At 44.8% G+C, this 25,512-nt stretch overlaps 1 protein-coding gene across 1 annotated transcript in view; it reads left to right on the top strand.

The window, feature by feature from the left end:
* The first annotated feature begins 3,531 nt into the window (after positions 1-3,531).
* Positions 3,532-25,512, top strand: part of LOC120945677 (retinol dehydrogenase 8-like) — a 31,172-nt gene continuing 9,191 nt past the window's right edge. The window contains exons 1-2 of the mRNA XM_040360009.1: positions 3,532-3,744; positions 16,062-16,223. Of these exons, the coding sequence (XP_040215943.1) occupies positions 3,648-3,744; positions 16,062-16,223 (259 nt within the window). The 5' untranslated portion in view covers positions 3,532-3,647. The remainder of the gene's footprint in view (positions 3,745-16,061; positions 16,224-25,512) is intronic.

Raw genomic sequence — 25,512 nt, 5'->3', positions numbered from 1 at the left:
GCCACACTGGTTGTTCCACATCCATGGAGGTATATGACTTCAGTTACAAAGATTCAGGCAGATTGCTGTGAGATATGAGATTCAGCGAAACAAAACACCACTAATCAGAAAGCAACTGTGGTGCCCTTATCTACATAAATAATTGCAAACCGTACAATGTAACAATGTTTATGGGACATACATGCATACTGGTAAATGTCTTTTTCACTGCAATAAAAAAAGTTCCCCTTAAAAGGGGAAAAAACACCTTGCAATCGCGGGCCCCCCAGCCCCCCCGTTTTACTTACCTGAGCCAGTTCACCTGCTCGACTTGTCCCTGGTGTCCTCTCCTCTACGTAGTCTCGGTGTTGATTGGATAGATTGATCACAGCGCAGCCATTGGCTCCCGCTGCCATCAATCAAATCCAATGACGACAGCGCTGGGGGGCAGGACCGAGTCGTGGGACCTCAGAACAGGAGGATTTGGGCCACAATGAACTGCACAGTGGAGGGAAGTATGACATGTTTGTTATTTAAAAAATAAAATAAATAATCAACCTTTAGTACCACTTTAAGTGTAGATTGAGACATGCATCTTGGCTCAACCGCGTTTTTTTTTTTACTGCCCTCCAACTGCACATCTAAATGAAGCCTTATGGTTACAGGCCAGGGTTGGTTATCCAAGAGCAGAAACATTAGTGCCCTTTTTCTGCCCCTCATGCACCAGCTTTCAGATTGGTAATCTGTAGGGATTTAGGCACCACAGTCCATACCTGTATTTAATGTAATATTCTGACAGATCACTTTAGGATATTTTACAGATGAACAATAAAAGGTTTCAGTTTCAGTATTTTTGTTTTTGTTTCCTTCGTTATTTAATGTTGTAATATATGTATAGAATATATTTCTCCTGCAGCCATAAGAAGCTAATTTAGGGGCCCTTCACACCTTTGCAGTGCCCTACCGCATGCATGTTAACTTTCATAGTGTTTTGGCAGTCCAATAATTTGGAAACTGGACCTGACCCTTTTTCCCTCAAACAGAACACGCTGTAGTCCATTACCTTACGGATTGCTGCAACACAGGGCTTTTTGCCTTAGAGCATTGGGGTGCCCGGCCGACCTTCGAGTTATTGGTTTAAAACATTTTAGGGCTCATGCACACATGGCATTTGCTTTTCTTTTCTGAACGCCAGAACTCCAGGCAGGAGAAAAGCCGATTTAAAACACGCCTAAAGCCACGTTTTGCACATGCGTTTAGATGCGTCAAGCATTTGGGTGTTAATGACTTCCATTGACCAGAATATAAATTAATTCTTGTCATTGGAATCCATTAATGCTCAAATGTGCCTGAACACTCCTAGGGGTTACATGCATCGAATGCTTTGTCTGCTCAAAAGCTCCTCTACTGAATGTACTTTTTTTTCCCCCCAAATCTTTTTTATTAGAATTTTTCAAAAAGGGTATACAAAAGAGTGGCACAACCCTTGCAGAGTATTTTGAGCTGGATAAGTCTCTGTCACTAGACGCTTCAAAGGTGAGTCCCAAATGTCTGTTTCAATCTTCATCATTGGTCTAGGATGTCCCCTGTCCATTTTTTCTTGAGGGAGGAAAGATCTGGGAGGATTATCTTGAGCTAGATGGTTGCATAACTGGCTACTCCAATTTGTCCGGTCTAAGCAATCAAGGTCAGAGCAGACAAGATCCAGTTGACGATGAGTGAATTGGCTACCAAAGGCATGAGAAGTTTACAGGTCTCCGAACCAATAATGGACTGGTACGTTATCTTGACACTATCTTGCCCAGTCTGAGTTTTCGCAGAGCATATGATCACAGGAACAGATATACCTCTACTGCTAATGAAAAAGGATGTATAGAAGGGGTGTGATTAGACTAAAGACTGATCCAAAGAGCATGCAAAGTAGATTTAAGAATGGAATGGGGGGCTCTCCAGTAGATGTGTCTGTAATTTATACCTGCTTATTAGTTATATAACTTGCTTAGTAGCAATTGCAATGCACGGATACTCCTCTCTTAGTTCCATGGTATCAATTTTTCAGATTTTATTAAATAATACCTATCTATGAAACATAAATTGTCAACAGATACAAAACAACTGCTCAATCTGTCTGGGTATAATTAAAATGGAAAAAATGTATCTCTATGACTACACTGCTGCCTAATCTCAAGATTGTAAACAATTGGTGGGTTTTGCAGGCTTTTTATCTTACAATGACCAGGTAAGGAAGCCGAACAGATCTTTGGCTGAGAGGGGGGGAAAACTGTCCACGGGACATCTGTAATCCAGATGCTCTGCAAAGCTTAGCTTGATGGAAGATTGACAAGTAGAAAAAAAAGGTATGTAAAAAAATTAAACCCTACTTGGCATTTGGCAAAAGGCATGCTGTCTGCCAAGACCAAAACTGAAATTTTAGTCTTCTTGCAAAATGCAGTTTGGACAAAAGCCAAATCTATGTAACAGGCAGATGTCTCTGCATTATTTAATAAACTCTGGGTCAAAAAAAAGAAAAAAAATCTAATGCCGCGTACACACGACCGTTTTTAATGTCATGGAAAAAATAACGTTTTTCTATACGTGATTCTTGTCAAGCCTGCCTTGCATACACACGATCGTGAAAAAAAAAATGCTTGAGCAAAGTGCGGTGACGTACAACAAGTAAGACGGCACTATAATGGGGAAGTTCCATTTGGATGGTGCCACCCTTGGGGCTGCTTTTGCTAATTTTGTGTTTGTAAAAGTTTGGTGAGAGCCGATTCGCACTTTTCAGTCTTCGTGCTTTTCAGTCTGTTACAGCCTGACGAATGTGCTATCTCCATTACAAACGCTAGTTTTGCCATAATAAGTGCTCCCGTCTCCTAACTTTCTTCTGAGCGTGCACGTTTTTTTCCCGTCGTTAAAGCCTACACACAACCGTTTCTCATGACGTGAAAAACGACGTCGAAAAAAATTGGAGCATGTTCTAAATTTTTGATGCCCATTTTTCACGACAAGAAAAATGCTCTGGAGCCTACACACGGTCGTTTTTAATGACCAATTAAAAAATTCAATTTTTCTCATCATGAAAAACGGTTGTGTGTACGCGGCATAAGGGTGAGGTACTGCATATGTTGTAGAAAATTCCAGTTGAATCTAATTTTCTTCTTTTTTTTTTTTTTGTCTGAGGATTAATTTTTACTTGAGCCACCAGCAGAAAAATTGAAAGATCCCTTTATATATACACACATGAAATATGGAACAGAAATATTACAAATATGAAAACTGGATCAAAAATTGCTTTCTGTTAGCATTAAATGTCAACACTAAATACCATATTGTTTAAAGTAAATAATAATTGACACAAGGTAATCTAATATGAATGAACTGTCAAAGAGGCCATAACCTAAATCAACCTTCGCTTTACCGTGTTAGCATTACAGTGCAGCTCTCTATCCAGATTATCATTGGCACTGTTCACCCCCATTAATGTCAGAGATTATCCAGCTTTAGCCACAAATTGTGCAGGTTTGCATTTTTAGACGTGCTGACGCAGCCTAGGCATGGATAAAACAGTACGAGGCACCAATTTAAGCCCCAGAAGTAAAATTTCCTTGACGTTGCTGGTCTGTGGTTGAAACCTTTTGTAGCAAAGACAGGACAGAGAAAGAAAGATGGCAATGAAAAATGTACTTGTTACGGGATGCTCATCAGGAATAGGACTGGCTATTGCAGCAAGGTTGGCCAAGGATGATCAGAAGAGATTCAAAGGTAATTGCGTGTGAAGGGTGGAAGGAGTAGAGGCAAGCACGTTTTTACAGTGTGTAACATGGATAGTATCTGGTCATGCTGGTAAATGTTGAGAATGTTAGAAATGCATTGACGAATGAGTGCTTTTTTTTCTAGATATTGTAGCTAAGGAAACATTGTGCTCTTGATTTACAATAGGTTTACATTTCGGTTTTACACCACTTTTATTATAAGGTTCTTCTAAGGATCCTGTAGAAAGAACCTCTAGTCAATAAGATCATTAATGTCTAAAGAGGGAGTTCTACATTATGTGTGTCAACACATTTTTATATCAATGTTCCAAATCTTTCCTGTTAGTTCTAGGCAGCAAGTAAGTGAAGCACATCAGAGTGACATGAAGCTGTTTTCAGTGTCTATTGCCGCGTACACACGATCATTTTTCAGCATGAAAAAAAACGTAGTTTTTCAGCATGTCGAAAAAATTATGTTTTGTCAACTTCATCATTAAAACGATGTTGCCTACACACCATCTTAAAAAAAAAAATGATCTAGCAAAGCGCGGTGACGTACAACACGTACCACAGCACTATAAAGGGGAAGTTCCATTTGCCTTTGGGCTGCTTTAGCTGATTCCGTGTTAGTAAAAGACGATTCGCGCTTTTTTGTCTGTTACAGCGTGATGAATGTGCTTACTCCATTATGAACGGTAGTTTTACCAGAACGAGCGCTCACGTCTCATAACTTGCTTCTAAACATGCGCAGGTTTTTTACGTCGTTTTAGCCCACACACGATCATTTTTTTACAACCCGAAAAACGACATTGTTTAAAACGACGTTAAAAAATGTAGCATGTTCGAATTTGTTTTTGGTCGTTTTTCAGAACCTGAAAAATGATGTGAAGCACACACACGATCATTTTAAATGACGTTTTTGAAAAACAACGTTTTTTTCATGCCGAAAAATGATCGTGTGTACGCGGCATCATAGTTTTAAAATATGGGATATTAAATATAAAATCTATATCAATATTATTAAAACTTGATTATACAAAAAATATATAAAAAATCAATATTGACCTCACTTTTCCCCTTCCTCCGTAAAAGCTTTACAACTTAATAACATCTATTTTACTGCCATGAAAACACATAAATGGAATGAACGAGGGACAATGTGGATGACTCCTTGTGTATATTTACATACTGCTTTGTCCCATGTTTGTTCTCTTACAGTCTCTAGGAAGTTGGCTTTTTATCATTAGAAGTCTATGACGTGTTGATATGCATTATTACTAAAATGTGTGCTTATCCTTGTTTGTTAAAGAAATGTGTGCTTATTAACAATCATTCACAAATCACATTGCATTTTTAGTTTAGACCCATTAAAGTCTTGTCAGAGTTTAAATAGAAGCAAAAATCCCTGTTTATTAATTTCATCTGCACGTGATTGGATAATTGAAGTGAATATTCACAGCATTTATTTTGTGAAAAGTCAAAACTCCTTTAGTAAATCAGCCTCATAGTATCTGATTAAAGGCAATGTGCGATCTTTTCTATATGTATTTATTGTAAATGTAAAAGAAACCAGCTTGATGTAAATAAGGTTGTGTGTTTTAATGTGTTGTAGAAATCTTGTTTCTATGTCATATGTACACAGGGGCAGTCACATGTTTTTTTATTACATGTGCTGACTACACAATAGCCATGCTTTACTGCTCACAATGCATGTCTATGGTTCAGCCCTGGTTCACACTGGGCTGCGGGAGTGAAGCCGTGCAAGTTCAGCTGAACTCGCACGATTTCACTCCCGCCGGCAGTCCCGATTTCGGCCGCGATTTAAGAGACATCTGTGCAGGCTTCTGCACAGATGTCTATGTAAATCGCGGCCCGAAATCGCAAAAAGTAGTACAGGAACTACTTTTTGAAATCTGTGCAGTGCCGCAGATGTGGCGTCGCACCGATTAGGACAGTGTCATTGCCGACAATTGGCGGCAAATGCCGCCGATTTGAGATTAGATTTCACATGTGAAATCGCATCTCAAATCGAAGGAAATCGTACCCAGTGTGAACCTGGGCTCAGTCAAATAACGAAACGCATTGCACTTCTAGCAGATGAGATCTTATGTCAACAGCTGTTGACGTAACATTCCCTCAATTATTATGGACATTTTCAGGTCCGATTTCAAAAATGTTGTCTGAATTTGGACCTGAAATGGACCAGAAGACGCACAGGACTCTTGTGTGATTCGCTCCGCAGCCATCCCGGAGATGTGTGAATCGACTCCATTGAGAGCCGGTCAAAACCTCCTGACATACGAATTTGATGCAGCTTTTTCCACATTCAGTTTGCATTAGTGTGAACCCAGCCTGAAGGAGCAACACTGCCTTAATGAGGTCATCCTTTAGGTTCAACATTTTGCTGGCTGTTTTTTAAGGTTCAGGCTCTGGGACTGCCATCATGATCCTTACTCTTCTACTTTGAGGACTCTGACTTTTGTACTCAGTCTTGGTGCGCAGGGGACACTTAAAGACCCTATATACTGTAAAAACACAGTGGAGTAAAAGAAAATGAGAAGTATTTGAGAGTAAAGCCGGCCATATGCTATTCGAATCTCGGCTGGTTCTTCTAACCACCATGGGAAGGCTGAATGTACACAAGTTGTTTGATCAACTTGGGCACAACCAGCCTGCCGGATGTTACATGCATTTATTGCTAGCGGCTGTTATAGCTAGCAATAATCAATGTGTTCTCCCGGCAGGGACGGCTTCCCCCAGCCACAATGGCTCTGCAGGAGGGATTGCCCAGTTTTCTTTCCATCAACCCGTAGAAAATCTCTACATCTATGGCCAGCCACAAGCCTAGTACACAGGCATGGTGGGATTATTATCCAATGCTTGAAACTACCGCTGTCTGACATCTGAGGAGATTGAGAGAGCCTTTCTAGGGGATCGATTACAGTCTGGATATGGGAGACGATTGAATACATTGTTTGTCAGTGCCTGCTAAACTCAACCTTTTGGTGAGTATAAACCCGAAAGGGGGTGTGTGACACACGGTGGAAGCTACTTGCAGTGAAGAGCACCTAGTAGTCTAGAAGCACTTGTGGGTTTACCTGGACTCTGACACATCTTTTTTCTTCCATACCTCTTCTGAACTATTATAAGAAAGATTGGTCACGTTTAGAGGAGTGACTATTAGCGCTGCTTTAGTAAATTACAAGACGTGATAAGACTTGTTGTTTTACAATCTTTGTTTTATGTATGTGCATTTATTGCTGGTAAAGCGGCTGCTGAATTTTATATTTGTGATCATTTTAATGGTAACATTATTTTATTTTTTAATACTAAGTTATTAAGAGTCTGTGAATTCCATAGCGCCGGGATAGTGAAAGAAGGCCAGGGACTTCACAATTTTTTGTATATTAGGAACTGTAAGGCCTCGTACACACGACCGGATCTGTCCGTTGGGATTTATCCGCGGATCAGTTCCAGCAGACAAATCCGGTCGTGTGTACGGCCTAGCGGACATTTTTCGGAGGAGATTTCTCCAGCCGACGGTTTTCAAGCGGATAAAAATTTCTTAGCATGCTAAGAAATCTATCCGCTGGAAACCTGTTCGTTGGACTGATCCGGTCGTCTGTACAGACTCACCGGATAAGTCCAAGCGATCCCCATCCCTCGCATGCGTCGAAATGATTCGACGCATGCGTGGAAGTATTTACCTTCCAGGGTCGCGCACATCGCCGCGTCATCGTCGCCGCACGTCACCGCGGGGATTTTGATCTGATGGTGTGTACAGCCCATCAGATCAAAATCAGGAGCAGAACTGTCCGCTGGAAACGGTCCGGCGGACCGTTTCCAATGGATATCCTCTCGTCTGTACAGGGCCTAAGATTCCTGCACTTAGTTTTCCAGCATTCCACCACTGCTTAAAGTGGTTCTAAAGTCAAATTTTTTTATACCTCAAAAAAAGCTCAGGTCGGAGCAACTCTACTAACAATCCAATGTTAGCACAGCTCTCTCCCCTGCTCTGCTATTGTGTTCTGACAGGGGAACAGCCCCCCACCCACCAGAACACTCGAGTCAGCGCTCTCAGCCATCCGGAGCCTTTTTCGGTCATGAGCCTTTGACAGAAGCCGGTCCGGCTGCCATACACACAGGCTGAATGTTGCCCGGTTTCTATTGAACCGCCTGACATTCGGCCCATATGTACTAGGCTTTGCTGTCCTATCCACCCCCAACCATAAACACTTGCCTAGGAAGGGAAAAGAACAGCGCCACCTAAGTGCAGCAGATTAAAAATATTTAATTATGAACAATGGATGAATACACTCACAAACGAGTAGTATGTTCAGGCATGGGATATAGTTCATCCGCTCTGGCTTCCGGGTGCTCGCTGGCTCGTCCTGGCCATCCTCCGGCGGGCACTGTTGGTTCACACCGCTTCCGGAAGTCTGGAACGTTGATCGTTGGTGCACACAGGTGGCGTCACTTCCGGGTCAGGTCAGCGGGCGGTGCTTCGTGTTCGGAGTATGCGTACTCCTTCCTTAAGCTTCACTGATGGCCATCTTTGAGTGGGGTCATTATATACACATACGCGCCATACCGAACAGGCTCACTTAGCGGGTTAACATACAAACAATAGCGATATTACAATATTACAGCTAAAATACGAATAATAATAACAGCAATACTGTAATTTCATGACTAAATTACTGTATAAGGCTGCATTCACACTATAACGTGGCATATTTTTCCGTGACAAATTGCGGCGTATTTTACCGCGATTTGCCGCGACAAAACGAGTCGTTTTAACCTTCTTTTTTTCTTCTTTTTTTTTTTTTTTTTTTTTTACAAAACATTGTACATTGTTGTCTATGCCAAAAGCCGCCTGAAAAAAAAGGGTCCGGGACTTGTTTTGGGCTTCAAGCGTACGGCGTTTCGGCGTTCGGCGTGGAGATGTGAACCATCTCCATAGACATTAATGTTGAATCACCCCTCCAGCGGCACGACCGTCGGGCGTAAATACGCCAAGGTGTGAATGCAGCCTTAAAGTGGAGGTACGCCCAAAAAAATGATTAAAAGCCAGCAACTACAAATACTGCAGCTGCTTACTTTTATTATATAAACACTTAGGCCCCTTTCACAAGGACGGATAGAATGGTGCTTTTAGCTGCAGATTTTCTCGTTTTCTACCGCAGCTAAAAGCACACAATGCTTTCCTATGGCCCCATTCACACACAGTGTTTAGCTGCGATTTCATTACATGCGGTTTGGTGCGAATAGAAAAAATAGAATTGAATGCATCCAGGTGCGATGTAGCGAAGCTATATGCACATAACCGCGGGTTATCGCAGTCTTTTTTGTCAACTGTGGATAGCAGCGTGAGGAAAAAAAAACAGGAAGCACATCATAATCAAAAAAATAAAAAGGGTCGCGATGGGAATGACTACCGCAGCTAAACGCGGCTGCATGTAACTTCACGTAGACGCATGTAATTTCACATGTACAAATGCAGCTAATCGCAGTGCCTGGAGCCTTGAATTTCACAAAACATTTTACATGCTTTTAACTGCAGCAAAACAGCCGTCCGTGTGAAAGGGCCTTACCTGTACAGGGCGCCCGCAATGTCTGCTTCACTTCCTAGTTTCCTACTGCGCATGTGCGTCCTCATTGGTCCGTGCTGTCTTATGGGACCTGTGTGTCTCCCAGAAGACGGCAGGGGAGGACACTGTAGGTGCCGGAAGTGGCGTAGTTCACCGCAATCACTGCGGTGATCTATGCCAGGAAGTGGGAGCAAATACCTGGATTATACAGGTATCTGCTCGCTCCTCCCCCTGAAAGGTGTCAAATTTGACACCGGTGGGGGGGAGGATTCCAAAAAGTGGAAGTTCCATTTTTGGGTGGAACTCCCCTTTAACTAACGGCTAAAAACACTGCATTAACTCATAAATGGCTGCTATTAAACTATGATACTTACCCCTGACGACCAGTAGGATCATGATTTATCTGGCATATCATTAAAAAAATTGTGGTAATATTTTTTTAGGGAATTTATACTAAATCTATTTTTAAGAACCAATTATTAGTAGAACCACCCAATATAAATTATTTAAAATTAAGAATTAATCACTAGATATTAGTTATTTAGATTACATATTAAATTAAAGGGTTGTAAAGGAAAGCATTTTTTTTCCCTAAATCGCTTCCTTTACCTTAGTGCAGTCCTCATTCACTTACCTCATCCTTCAATTTTGCTTTTAAATGTCCTTATTTCTTCTGAGAAATCCTCACTTCCTGTTCTTCTGTCTGTAACTACACACCGTAATCTGAGGCTTTCTCCCTGGAAAAAGCCTCTTGAGGGGGCGAGCATGAGTGTCGGGACGCCCACTAACACACAGCTCCTTTCTCTATCTGCAAAGTAGAGAGTGTCCTGACTTGCCTGCTCACCCCCTCAAGAGGCTTTCTCCACACCAGGGAGAAAGCCTTGCATTACTGTGTGTAAAAAAAATCTAAGAAATGGTTTGGAAAAAAATGCAAAGGTTAATGTGTTTCTCCCCTGTTAAAAATGTAACTGTTGGTACTGCGCATATGTGACCAAGAGGAAAAGAAACAACAAGAAACTGATTCATTTATGTCCACTGAGCGATTTCTCGTTCGAAAATCATATTACATGATGGCAATGGCGTTTGCTCCCACGATGGTGTGTTCGTTTTTGGAAAACGCATTAAAACGATTTTGTGACTGGTGTATGGCTAGTATTAGGAACATTTTGCTTTGGCAGCCACAGAGTCTTATCTTGCATACACACGACCGTTTTTCGGGTTGTAAAAAATTAACTTATTTTTTTTATGTCATTAAAAATGATCCTGTGTGGGCTCCAGAGCATTTTTCACGATGTAAAAAATGGCCATTAAAAATTTAGAACATGCTCTAATTTTTTCACGTCGTTTTTAACGTTGTAGTTTTTAACGCCGTAAAAAATGGTCGTGTGTGGGCTTTAACGACGTGAAAAAAACACGCATGCTCAGAAGCAAGTTATGAGACGGGAGCTCTTGTTCTGGTAAAATTACCGTTCGTAATGGAGATAGCACATTCATCACGCTGTAACAGACTTAAAAGCTTAAATCGTCTTTTACTAACACGAAATCAGCAAAAGCCCCAAGTGTGGCGCCATCCGAATGGAACTTCCCCTTTATAGTGCCGTCGTACGTGTTGTACGTCACCGCGCTTTGCTAGAGCATTTTTTTTTCACGATCGTGTGTAGGCAAGGCCGGTTTAACAATAATCGGGTTGAAAAAAACTGTTTTTTCTAGACCGATAAAAATTTAATTTTTTACAACCCAAAAATGGTCGTGTGTACGCAGCCAGCATTAAAGTATTACTGCAAGTTCACAGATTAGGAAACTGGTGGTAATTAAGACCAGCTGGCATATAGAGGTAAGCCAATACTCGGAGTGGGCTGTGCCTGTGCTGCAAAGCTGTCATGAATGTCATGTCAATTAATGTAACTGTTGACCTGGAGATTCCATGGCACCAAAATGAATGTAAACAAAGGATTATGGGGATTGCGGGAATGTAATTATCGAGATATGGCACTGCCCATATTTGGGAACTGACTAGTCAATGGGTGGGCAGGGTCTGGTTGGTAACTGAAAGGCTAGGTCCCCCTTACTTTTAAATGAGTGCAGACAGCAGTGGGTGGATTTGAAAGCTATTGGACTAAATGGCATCTATAGTCCCACCCACTGCAGTGTGCTGTCAATCAACATCAAAGCTGGCCTCATGGGTAACTAGTCTCTCAGTTCCTCAGGCTTTGCCCACTGCACTACAAATTTTTCAGGCCATGCGCCTGTCAGTGTGATGGGTGCAGTGGTTAGGAAGGGAGTTAGTGCACTGAGGAAGGAGTGTCCAGTATGGGCTCTGACAGATTAATGTACCTGTCTCTGGTACATTTAGGTACAGCAGCCAGACTAGGGTTGCCACCTTTTCGAGATTCACCCGGACAGTTCAGGTTTGGAATCATGCGTCCAGGTTTCAGACTGTCTGAGACCCGGACACATTATTCAGGCCGGACTAAGTCTTCCCTCTCCCCCTTCTCTCTCCTGCCTCTAAGTGAGTAAGCAAGGGTAAATCGGGGTTCTCAGAGCACTCATTACATCATAGCTCCCCTTTACACCAGAGGCCACAGTGTTCCGCCTTACATCAGAGTCCTCTCCATACACCAGAGCATCCCTTATATTGGAGTTCCCAGAGTTCTCCCTTACATCAGAGTCTACAGAGTCCCCCCCCTTATGCCTCGTACACATGATCGGAATTTCCGATGGAAAAAGTCAGACAGACCTTTTCCATCGGAAATTCCGACCGTGTGTATGCCCATCTGAGTTTTTCCATCCGATATTCCGATGAATTCCATCAGAGTTTAGATAGAGAACATGTTCTCTTTTACTCCGATGGAATTCCGATGTAAGTTTGGTTGGACAAAGGTCCGATCGTGTGTACGGGGCTTTTCAGTGAAAGAGAACTCTGCGAGTTCAGATGTAAAAGGGGAACTCTGTGGACTCTGATGTAAAGGGGGACTATTGTGATTAACTTTATGTGATTAGAAATGTTATTTAAAATTGCTGTGCGACTCTGAAGTGTACGGGTTTGACTAGAAGAAAAGGTGTCAACCCCAAGCCAGACAGATGCAGCGTGTGTTAAATCTCCTACTTTTATTCAGCCCACAGTCTTCTTTCAGCACTGGAGGCTGAGACTAGTAGTTCTGGCTGTAGTGCAGATATCACTCAGTCGCTAACTTGGCACCTCCTCCATTCAAAAAAGCCTTGAATCACTTTACATGTTCTAGCCAGTGTTGCACCAATACCAGTATCAGTGCTAAAACTAAACATATGCATTAGCACTTGTGCAAATGCTCCAATACTAAAACCGATGCCGTGGACTCACATATGTGCAGGCCGGTTTGCTATTTCATTCAGTGGTTCAGGTGCGATTCCAATGCGAATTGTAGTGTATGAGATTAAAAATTGCACATGAATCGGACTGAAATCGCACAGGACTTTTTTCAAATTGCATTGATATAGGCCTAAACCTATGTGAACAGGCTGTAAAAGCTCACTGACATCACACTGATGTCTCTGAAAGTGAAATCTGTGTGGTTTTCCCATCGGTTTCCATACATGTATGGTGTGAACGAGCCTTAAAAACACTGTCACTTGACACTAATAGCCAGATTCAGATACAAGAGTGTATCTGTCGGCGGGCGTAACGTATCTCAGATACGTTACGCCGCCGTAAATTAGGGCGCAAGTTCCGTATTCAGAAAGAACTTGCGCCCTAAGTTACGGCGGCGTAGCGTATGTGGTCCGGCGTAAGCCCGCCTAATTCAAATGTGGATGATGTGGGCGTGTTTTATTTGAATTTAGTGTGACCCCACGTATTTGAGGTTTTTTTACGAAAGGCGCATGCGCCATTCGTGAAAGAATCCCAGTGCGCATGCGTCGGATAGTATGCCTAAGATACGTCGAACACTGCCTACGACGTGAACGTAACTTAAGCACAGCTTTATTCGTGTACGACTTAAGCAAACGACGTAAAAAGATAGACTTGTTCTGATGTCCATACCTTGCATGAGCTGCGCCACCTAGGGAGCAGCTTTATCTTTACGCCGGCGTATCTCTTACGTAAACGGCGTAACTAATTGCGAGGGGCGCACGTACGTTCGTGAATCGGCGTATCTTGCTCATTTGCATATTCGATGCGGAAAACAATGGAAGCGCCACCTAGCGGCCAGCGTAAATATGCACCCTAAGATATGACGGCGTAGGAGACTTACGCCGCTTGTATCTTAGCCTAATTTAAGCGTATCTGGTTTCGCTGTAACTCTCTCTGAATCTAGCTATAAGCCCTGGTTCACACTGGGTACGATTTGGAACGATTTGAGATGTGATTTGACATGTCAAATCGCATCTCAAATCGGCGGCATTTGCCGGCAATGGCACTGTCCTTATCAGTGCGACGCCGCATCTGCGATTTAAAAAAGTAGTTCCTGTACTACTTTTTGCTATTTCGGGCCGCGATTTACATTAAATTGCAGCCGAAATCGCGGCAAAATCGCGGCCGCGAAATCGCGGTAAAATCGCGCATTTTACCGCGATTTTGAATTCGCAAGCAGTGTGAACCTAGGCTGAAAATAGGTATCGGTAATTGGTATCTGAGCAGTAAGAGAAAAAGCGTCGGTACTCGTACTCAGTCTTAAAAAACTGGTATTGGTCAATCCCTAGTTTTAGCCACACTTCACTTTTGGAGAAAAACACCCGAATGCACCATAAAAGCAGTGACCAAAGCACCTTATTGTAATCCAAATCAGAATACTGCAAGAGAAGATAAGGAATAATTTCAGTTCAGTTTCCATGATGAAAAGGGTTAATGTTGCATCAGATCTTCCACTAGCTGCCACCTGTCATTAAGACAGTTCCCTAGCAACCGCTGATTGAGATAACATTGCTGCTGTCAACTCAGCTGAAAGGGAACCAAACACAATATTCTGCAGCAGAACTGTGTTCCTAATTATTCATTTACATAGTAGTTAAAGCCCAACACCAGCCAAGTGTTAGAACCCTGGTTGGGATGTTATTGCTGTTTGTGGCCCTATTTGGGAGATTTCATATTTCTACTTTAGCGGAGAAGGGTTACAACTTATATATTGCTGTCTCTGTCTCTCTTTCCAAATGACAACCACCATGTCTTTTACAGGAGGGGGTGGAAAGTTCTTAAATTAAATTTTACTCTGCACAAAACAAAAAAAAATGGCAGAGGAGTCTGTCCCCCACTCCCACCTTCCCATCCGGGGGCATCATTAGAAATCATAGGTCCCGTACAGCCTACCTGATTGGGCCCCACCCCCCCAGTGGCCCTTATCGGGGGCTCTGTACACTACCCCACACTCTGTAACCATTACACCCCCCTTTTACCCCCCACTCTGCCCCCCCTGCATCTTACACCTTACTCTATAACCCCCTTCAATCCCCATTACTCAGCACTCTGCACCACTTGCATTACACCTCACTTGTATCCCTGCACCCCCCCATTACCCTGCACTCTGCAACCCCTACATCCCCCATTGCTCCACATTGTCCATCCCCTATTAGTCAGGGATGAGGAGCAGAAAAGGGGGGGGCTTGGGCTTAGAAAGTTGGTGGACAGTGAGACGCCCACGACAGTCCCCGCTGACTTCATGGGGTCCTGGCCCTGTACAGGAGGACTGCCTGTACTCACCTATTGACAGCCTTGCTCCCACCTACCCACTCTCAAAATGTGCCATTAAAGAAGACCCCTATAAAAAAATGCCAATAATATATAAAAGGGTATACAGAAGCGAGTACAGTTAATTGTGCCTATGCTGCTTTTTATTCATTTTCAGCCCTTTTCAGGCTGCCTTTGTGCTGCCAGTCCCACAATTCCCACTCCACCATTTTGAAAATTAACATCATCCCTCTGCTGATTTTATATATATATATATAGGCCCGGATTCACAAAGCACTTACACCGACGTATAACAAGTTACGCCGACGTAAGTGCAAATGTGCACCGTCGTATCTGTGCGCAAGACCCACAAACAGACATGCGCCTAAAACCAGGCTACACCCCGCCGATGTATCTTGCTTACGCCGGCGTAGAGTGGGCGAACATTTAGGCTGGGAGCATGGTGCCGCTCCCATTGATTAGTCATTCAAATATGTAAATGAGGGAAATACAGCGATTCACGAACCTGCGTGCGACCGACGAGAGGTGCGCGTAAGTTGTACGTCCGGCGTAAAGTTAAGCCCCATAAAGGAGGTGTAACCCAGCAGCAGACATGCAAAGGTCTGCACCAGGGAACACAAGCCGGCGTATTTTACGCTCGACGTATGTCTGGCTGGGTGTAGGTTACGTTCATGGCGTACGCAGTGATCCGGCGTATCTTAGGCAGTTGTTCCAACGTGGTTGTGAGCATGCGCAGGGGGATGCGTCCACGGCGCATGCGCAGTTCAGTAAACATACTTGTCTGGCGCTCGGACCATCATTTCCATGGGGTCACAATTCCATTGTGTAGTGAGCCAGGTTGCAGGCATCTAGCAAAACATGGACCCAGGACTGAAAATTCTGATTCAGAACTACATAATATATATATTACACTTTAGCTTTTAGAAAATGCAGGCACAGTGAGCACTTAAAGTGAATGCGACATAGAAAACGATTTTACAATTTTGGTACTCCTTGAAAATTAACCCTCAGCTACCCTGTAAAATGCTTCTTTTCGTTTTCTAATGTAATTTACTTTTTCTATTTGATTGTATCTAGTCTATGCAACAATGAGGAACCTGACAAAGCAGGATGATCTTCTAAAAGCTACTGATGGCTTTATCGGGGAAACCTTGGAGATAAAACAGCTGGATGTGTGTAGTGAAGAATCCATCAGGAACTGTGTCAACAGCATTCCTGATCGCAGAGTTGACATTCTAGGTAAGAAATGGTGTCCATGCAATGTAATACTTGTCTATATGGGTAATTTCCAATATTTGGAGCATTGCTTATATAGCTGCTTTAGTGTTTTATAATACATGTCTTTAGCATGCTGTGCTATAATAAATATGCTATGCATACTAGCTCATTATGCCTTTGTCTTGCAGGGGTTTTTTTTCAGAGAGGGTTTACTTCCTCTTTAAGGTCAAGGGTTAGGTTTAGGAATTTCCAGTTGCTTTTCAGCTGCAATAAATACATTTTTGGTTGTGATAAATGTGTGTCATAAGAACATAACAGAAGAAAATTGTGCCAAATTTATTCAAGAGATGAACATGTAAGTAGGCATAACACAGTTCACCCTCACAGGAAAAAAAATGTACACCCTCCCCATGCCCAAATACCCGCTCATCACATTGATGGACTAAATGGATTCTGGTCCAGAACCAACCAGACTATGAATATATTTTTTGAGACCAAGGAGAGGGGGAGAATTCTCAAAAAGGAAATTACTGCTCTGGGCTACCACAAAATGGCAGCCTCCAGCAATAAGACACAGGAGCAATGCTGGAGGCAATTTCCCGCACACACTAATTTAGGTAGCATAATTATTATTGTGAAATGTATGTTTTTTTGTTGTTAAAAACATTAATTGTTATCAAACTGTTATGGGTAATGTTCCACTTTAAAGGGATACAACCTGGCAAAATGTGCTAGTATTGCATACTGACATACACTGTAGCACTACCCTTTGAAGGACAGACAGAATTCTCACCGCTCCAGGTGAGCCTCGTGATGATCAGGGGTTGTTGAACCACCAGGGTGCTGGCGATGCGGTAATAGCAAAAAACAAAAGAACAAAAGCTGGACAGCCGCACTCCAAAATTTTCTTTAAAAGAGATGTCTTTTATTTTCAACTGTGCATACAGTCACACTGCAAGCCCACAAAAATCAGTATGGCCAACGTTTCGCACTGGCGTCAGTGCTTAGTCATGGCTGAAGCCATGGCTCAAGCCATGACTAAGCACTGACGCCAGTGCGAAACGTTGGCCATACTGATTTTTGTGGGCTTGCAGTGACTGTATGCACAGTTGAAAATAAAAGACATCTCTTTTAAAGAAAATTTTGGAGTGCGGCTGTCCAGCTTTTGTTCTTTTGTTTTTTGCTACTACCCTCGAAGGAGCTGCTAGTTTAGATTTGGGTCTGCCGTTATCTTACTGTTCACCATGTTTGTCCTAGGGGTCCTTCTTGAAGAGCTTCAAATATCCACACCAACACTTGGTTTCCTTTGCTTCAAATGTTTTATTAACAAGTTCCTTTAGAGGGACAGAGGGTTAGGGAAGATTCAGGTACCTTGCTTTGCAGATTTCGGATATAATCTTGGATCCAGAGGGCAACTGTCCCACACTGGATTCGGCAACCACCGGATAGGCCTCTATCACTGGCCTAGCAACTGGTGCGAATCTTACTCAACAGTCTCTCCCACAGACTTGATGATTACTGTTGAGTCGTTACACGGTCCTCTCCCACAGGATCATGAAACCACACCAACACCTTTAAAAGTTCCAAAGAAAGATTACACAGCTCACGGTGCTAGGATCTTTCAGCCAAGCCGGCCGAACTGTGAGGTACATTGGTCAGGACACATCCTCTAATTGTATCCTCAATTATTCGGCTCCTTCCTGCAGAGAAGACAGCACATGACCGTCCCTGGACCAGTAGGCCCCCAGAAACTTCTGGACCTACTTCGGTAGTGGTGCCTCGAGCCAGCAGGTCTCGAGACCAAACGGTTGCTAATACATCCCTGAGGCCAGGAGGGCCACCAGGTCAGGATCGGAAGACCCCACCAGAACGGTGTCTGCCCCTTAAAGCGGAGGTTCACCCTAAATTACAAGTTTGGCTGTCTAAAACCAGCAGCCATTGTTCGCTATGTATCCGTTTTTTTTTTAATCGGCCTCCTTACCTTAGTACTAGGGCCTTTTGTGAGCTGTCGCTCGCTATTCCCCGCGGGAGTGGGCGTGGTTTCCAAAATTCTCCGATCAGCGCTATGTCTCCTGGGAGTGAGTCCTGAGAATCCCAGGAGACGCGCTGTGTTGAAATCCCGCGATATCTCACGGGTCACGCGACTAGTCAGGCAGCTTCTCATTTCACGTTCTGAGCGAGAGCTGATAGAGAAGGTATATGTGTTCACAACGGGGCATGGCATACGCCGGCTGTTGTGATGGCAACAGTGCAGTGTTGACGGCGACGCTCGCCGTCAACACTGCACATGCGCGGGATAGAGCGGTGAATGCTGGGACGTCCGCATTCGCCGGATCCTGGAGGAACAAGGACCTGGGCTTCACAGTGCCCACAGTAAAGATGGTAACGTCTATCTTAGAATTTGATAAAATATTCTTTCCTCGCGATTTTCAATGCAGCGGGCTACAAGACTGGGACAGATGAGCGATTACCTTCACAAGGTAAGAGCGGCAGAAGCCTTTAAAAAAAAAAAAAAACGTAAACCCGCGGAACACCCGCTTTAAGTACCTCTCGCCGGAATGCACAGCGGCGGGCAACCACACCACTGAGCTGCTTCTGGGCAAGAGGCACCCAATACACCCAAACCATTGCAATTCCTACCTTGACCTCTGGTAAGAGCGACACCCGCAGTCAGCAGGGCCAGATTAAGATCATCATGGGCCTGGTGCTGAGGATTTTGGTGGGGCCTTTTATAAATAATAAATAAATGTGTGGGAATGACATGAACGTAGCCCGGCCTAGGCAAGTGACCAAAGGCACAGAACCCAGAAGGAAGACCGGGTGAAGATGGAAGTGCCCGGGCCCCGCCTGATTCATCACAGCGCAGCACTGGAGGGCTCAGTCTGAAAATTGAAGTGTACCCTAATGTGCTAATATGCTGTGCATACTTGTACATTGTGGCATAACCTACCCCAGGGCCTCTAAAAAGTAGTAATGTCAGGAAAGTTTACTACCACTTTAATATCACAGGATCCCAGGGGCCCCTACTGACCCAGTGGCCCTTGGGCAGTGCCTAAGTGCACAGTTGCCAACATTTAAAAAAATATTTTCAGGGACACTTTTTTATATAAGTGCTATATTTAGAGTAGCTGAGATCCCCTATGTTCCTCTATACATCATAGTAGTAATCACAAAATTAAATAAGTACTAATAATGGGGCAGAACAAATATGAGAACTGAGATTTCCTTTAGTTGAACTAACAAAAGTGTGCCCATTCTAGAGCTGGTAACATTGAGGATATTCAGTATAATTTTAAAGAACTGTTTTTGTGGGTAAGCGACATAGGGGAGGATTATGGACGCTATATAAGTGGGAAGTATGTGCAGGTGAGGGAGAGGAATGTGGAGGGTCTAACAGTGGGCACTATGTACAGGAGAGGAGTGCAAAGGGTATGGCAAAAGGCACTATGTACAGGAGAGGAGTGTGAAGGGTATGACAATAGGCAGTATGTACAGGAAGAGTGTGGGGGTATGACAGAGGGTAGTACGTACCAGAGAGAAGTGTGAAGGGTATGATGGGGCAGTATGTACAGGAGAGGAGTGTGGAGGGTATGACAGTGGGTAGTATGTACAGGAGAGAAATGTGTACGGTATGATAGTGGGCACTATGTATAGGAGAGGAGTGTGGAGGGTATGACAGTGAACGCTATGTATAGGAGAGGAGTGTGGAGGGTATGACAGTGGGCACTATGTATAGGAGAGGAGTGTGGAGGGTATGACAGTGAGCAGTATGTACAGGAGAGGAGTGTGGAGGGTGCAACAGTGGGCACTATGTACAGGAGAGAAGTGTATGACAGCAGGCACTATGTACAGGAGAGGAGTGTGAAGGGTATGACAGTGGGCGCTCTGTATAGGAGAGGAGTGTGGAGGGTATGACAGTGGGCACTATATATAGGAGAGAAGTGTGGAGAGTATGACAGTGGGCACTATGTACAGGAGAGGAGTGTGGAGAGTATGACAGTGAGCACTATGTACAGGAGTGGAAGGATATTTAGGGACTGCGTAGTGGTTAAGCAGGTCATACATGGATTGAAATTACGCCAATTATGCAGAGACCAGCCATAGTCGATCTATGTATGGGCTAGCTGGTTTTACACAAGTCAATCTATTAATCGACTTGAGTAAAACCAGCCTCCAATGCAGAGTTTGCCGATTCTTTCATATAACAGTGGAGAGACTTTCAGCTGTCAAAAGAAAATATCTGGGCAGTCTGCCAAGTTTTTAACAGGAAACATTGTAACTAACGCTTCCTTCTTAGATCAAAGGGATACACTTCTGTGTGTAAAGAAAAAATCTGGGCAGTCTGCAGGAAATTTACCACTTAAAGTCCAACACTTGTTTCTTATGTTAAAAAGCAATATTATTTGCATAAAAATTACTTGGAACCGCCAAACATTATATATATTTTAGCAGAGACTCTAGGGCAGGTGTCTCAAACTCAAATTACCTGAGGGCCACAAGACAAGTTTTCATATCCCATGGGGGGCCGCATGCAAACTTTCAAACTTCAAAAACAGTACTGGTGTCAGCGAACGCATTATTAACCCTGACCACTACACTGCACACTAACCACTACACTACACACTGACCACTCACCATCAGGGTACATCACATCAGGGCACAGCGCACATGAGTGCACAGCGCACATCAGGGTACAAAGCCCAGCACATCAGGGTACAGGGCACATCAGAGCACAGCACATAGGGGTACAGCACAACATGCCACATCAGGGCAGGGCATATCAGGACAGGGCACATGGCACATCAGGGCACAGCACATCAGGGCAGGGCACATGGCACATAAGGGTACAGGGCACATGAAACAGCACATCAGGGTACAAAGCCCAGCACATCAGGGTACATGGGGCACATCGGGGTACATATGGCACATGGGCCACATCAGGGTACATGGGGCACAATCAGAGCACACCAGGGCACATGGGAGCATATCAGGGCACATGGGGCACATATGAGCACACCAGGGCACATGGGAGCATATCAGGGCACAATCAGGGAACATGGGGCACACCAGGGAACATGGGGCACATGAGAGCACATCAGGGCACAGCACATCAGGACAGGGCACATGGCACATCAGGGTACAGGACATGGCACATCAGGGCACAGCACATCAGGACAGGGCACATGGCACATCAGGGTACCCCATGTACCCTGATGTGCTGGGCTTTGTACCCTGATGTGCTGTTTCATGTGCCCTGTACCCTGATGTGCCATGTGCCCTGATGTGCTGGGCTTTGTACCCTGATGTGCTGTTTCATGTGCCCTGTACCCTGATGTGCCATGTACCATGTCCTGTACCCTGATGTGCCATGTCCTGATGTGCTGTGCCCTGATGTGCTCTCATGTGCCCTGATGTGCTCTCATGTGCCCCATGGCACATCAAGGTACATGGGCCGCATCAGGGTATATGGGCCACATCAGGGCACATGGGGCACAATCCGAGCACATGGGGCATATCAGGGCACATGGGGCACATACGAGCACACCAGGGCACAATCAGGGTACATGGGGCACATGAGAGCACATCAGGGCACATGGGGCATAGCACATCAGGACAGGGCACATGACACATCAGGGCACAGGGTACCCTGATGTACAGAGTCCAGCACATTAGGGTACATGAGGCACATGAGGGTACATGGGGCACATGAGGGTACATGGGGCACAATCAGGCCACATGACAGCACATCAGGCCACATGAGAGCACATCAGGCCACATGAGAGCACACCAGGGCACATGAGAGCACATCAGGGCACATGAGAGCACATGAGGGCACAATCAGGGCACATCAGGGCACATGAGAGCACACAAAGGCACATGAGGGCACATGAGGGCACATGAGAGCACATGAGGGCACATGAGAGCACATGAGGGCACATGAGAGCACATGAGAGCACATCAGGGCACATGAGAGCACATCAGGGCACAATGAGGGCACATCAGGGCACATGAGATCACATTAGGGCACAATCAGGGCACATGAGAGCACACCAGGGCACATGTCAGCATTTACTTATTGTTTTCTTCAAAGGCAGAGTAGCGCAGGAAGCGTCTGTCATAAGTTCACTTCTCTCTCATGTCACGCTGCTACTCCCCGGCGCCCCCCCTCTCTTCTCGTCCATCTCAGATGATGTCACAAGCAAATGGGGATGGACGAGAAGAGAGGAGGGGCCGCCGGGGAGTAGCAGCATGACATGAGAGACAAGTGAACTTATGACAGACGCTTCCTGCGCTACTCTTCATGCACCTCGATCTTCACTTCAGCGGCACCCGCCCTGCCTGCGGGCCATTTAAAACCTGTCTGCGGGCTGTAAATGGCCCGCGGGCCGGTACTTTGAGACCCCTGCTCTAGGGAATAAAATGGCTATTGCTGCAATATTTTATGTCACACTGCATTTGCCCATTTCAATGAATAATAAAAACCATAAAAACAAAACAGTGAGAGCCGGTTCACACTGGGGCGACTTGCGATCCGACTTCATGTCGCCTCAAGTCGTCCCAAGTCGCGCTGTAGAGAAAAACAATGTAAGTGAATGGGAGCGGTGTTAATACACACGACTCAAGGCGATCCGACTTCAGAAAAGGTTTCTGTACTACTTCAATCCGACTTGTAGGCGATTTGTACCCATTGATTTCAATGGAAGTCGTCTCAGAAGTCGGATCACTGTCTTAACTGAAGCGACTTTCCAGGAAGATAACATACATTTCTCAGGCAAACCCCTCCCTCCCCCTCCCTCTCCCAGAGCTGATGGTTGTTTTATTGGCCACTGGAAAGTCTCCTGTCCTGGAGACGACTTCAAGTCGTGTTGTAAATCTCCCCAGATCGCCCTGTGGTTCATGCTCAAGTCGTGTTGGAGTTGCTTCTGAAAGTTGTGCTGGAAGTCGTGTCGCCCTAGTGTGAACCGACTCTGAAGTTAGCCCATTTATTTATTTATTTTGTTTTAATATGAAAGATGATGTTACCATGTAAGAATCGTGAGAGAATCGTGATCTATCTTCTAAGCATAAAAATTGCAATTCTCATTTTAGCCAGAATCATGCAGCCCTATACCGTGCAACATAAAAAGTTGCAAAGACCACCATAGAGTAATTTTCTAGCAAAAAATAAATGATGATTTTTACATGTAGTAGAGAAGTGTCTGAATTGGCCTGGGTGGCAAGGGGTTTAATTACCATGAGTAATATACAAATAATTATTATAAGAACTGTGGGCCAGATCCACGTACAGCGGGCGCAACTTAAATATTCGGATTTAAGTTACACTGCCGCAAAATTTCTACCTAAGTGCCCGATCCACAAAGCACTTACCTAGAAATTTGCAGCGGTGTAACTTAAATCTGTCCGGCGCAAGGCGGGCCCAATCTAATGGGGCGAGTCCCATTTAAATTCGGCACGCTCCCGCGCCGGACTTACTGCGCATGCTCCCGACGCGATTTTCCCAACGTGCTTTACGTTACGTTGCGCCGAGTTTTGTGGAAAGAGATGCGGCGGGAAAAAAAAAAAAAAAAAAAAATTGACAGCGACACGGGAAAGACAGGTATACTTTTGCATTGTGTACTAACTTTACACTTTGTAAAAGCAGCCCTATCTTTACGAAAGCAAACTAGCAACTTACGGAGACTTAACGAAGGGAAAAACCTTTGTGGATCTCCGTAAGTGCTAATTTGCATACCCGACGCAGAATTTCGACGAGAAATGCCCCCAGCGGCGGCCGCGTTACTGCATCCTAAGATCCGACAGTGTAAAACTATTACACCTGCCGGACCTTAGGAATATCTATGCGTAACTGATTCTATGAATCAGCCGCATAGTTAGAAACAGGGATACGACGGCGTATCAGTAGATACGCCTGTGTATCCCTTTTGTGGATCTGGCCCTGTGATCCTATCGGTCTGCTGCAGTGTGTCAGCTTGTATTTATCCACTTCCCGCCCGGCCTATGGCCGATTTACGTCCGGGAAGTGGTTATGAAATCCTGACAGGACGTTCTAGAACGTCCTGCAGGATTTCATGCCGCGCGCGCCCGTGGGGGCGTGCATCGCGGCGATCGGTGATGCGGGGTGTCAGTCTGACACCCTGCATCTCCGATCTCGGTAAAGAGCCTCCGGCGGAGACTCTTTACCACGTGATCAGCCGTGTCCAACCACGGCTGATCACGATGTAAACAGGAAGAGCCGTTGATGGCTCTTCCTCACTCGCGTCTGACAGACGCGAGTAGAGGATAGCCGATCGGCGGCTCTCCTGACAGGGGGGGTTCGCGCTGATTGTTTATCAGCGCAGCCCCCCCTCGGATCGCCACACTGGACCACCAGTGATGCCCACCCTGGAGCACCAGGGTGGGCAAAAAAAAAAAAAGCCAGAAAAAAAAAAGTCTAAAAATAAATAAATAAATAAAAAAGCATAAAGAAAAAAGATGCCAGTCAGTGCCCACAAATGGGCACTGACTGGCAACCTGGCAAAAATCAGTGCTGCCACCCCAGTGTCCATCAGCGCCACCCCAGTGTCCATCAGCGCCACCCCAGTGTCCATCAGTGCCACCCCACAGTGCCCATCCATGCCCAGTGCCCACCTATCAGTGCCCATCTGTGCCACCCATGAGTGCCCATCTGTGCCGCCTATGAGTGCCCAGTGCTGCCCATGAGTGCCCAGTGCTGCCCATGAGTGCCCATCAGTGCCGCCCATGTGTGCCCATCAGTGCCGCCTATGTGTGCCCATCAGTGCCGCCTATGTGTGCCCATCAGTGCCGCCTATGTGTGCCCATCAGTGCCGCCTATGTGTGCCCATCAGTGTCGCATACCAGCGCCGCCAATCAGTGCCACCTCATCTGTGCCCGTCAGTACTACCTCATCGATGTCCATTAGTGCCATCTCATCGGTGCCCATTAGTGCCGCCATATCAGTGCCCGTAATTGAAAGAGAAAACTTATTTACAAAAAAATTAACAGAAAAAAATAAAAACGTATTTTTTTTTCCAAATTTTCAGCCTTTTTTTAGTTGTTGCGCAAAAAAAAAAAATCGCAGAGGTGATCAAATACCACCAAAAGAAAGCTCTATTTGTGGGGAAAAAAGGACGCCAATTTTGTTTAGGTACAGTGTAGCATGACCGCGCAATTGCCATTCAAAGTGCGACAGTGCTGAAAGCTGAAAATTGGCTTGGGCGGGAAGCTGCGTAAGTACCTGGTATGGAAGTGGTTATATTGGCCACTATGAATGTAGCTTCTGACAGGCTGTGCAAGCAGGCCCGTATCTCCG

This window comes from Rana temporaria, chromosome 7 (genome assembly GCF_905171775.1).
Source record: "Rana temporaria chromosome 7, aRanTem1.1, whole genome shotgun sequence".
Lineage (NCBI taxonomy): Eukaryota > Metazoa > Chordata > Amphibia > Anura > Ranidae > Rana > Rana temporaria.
Note: the sequence above shows the minus strand (reverse complement) of the source record. Positions and strands in the feature narration are given on the sequence as shown.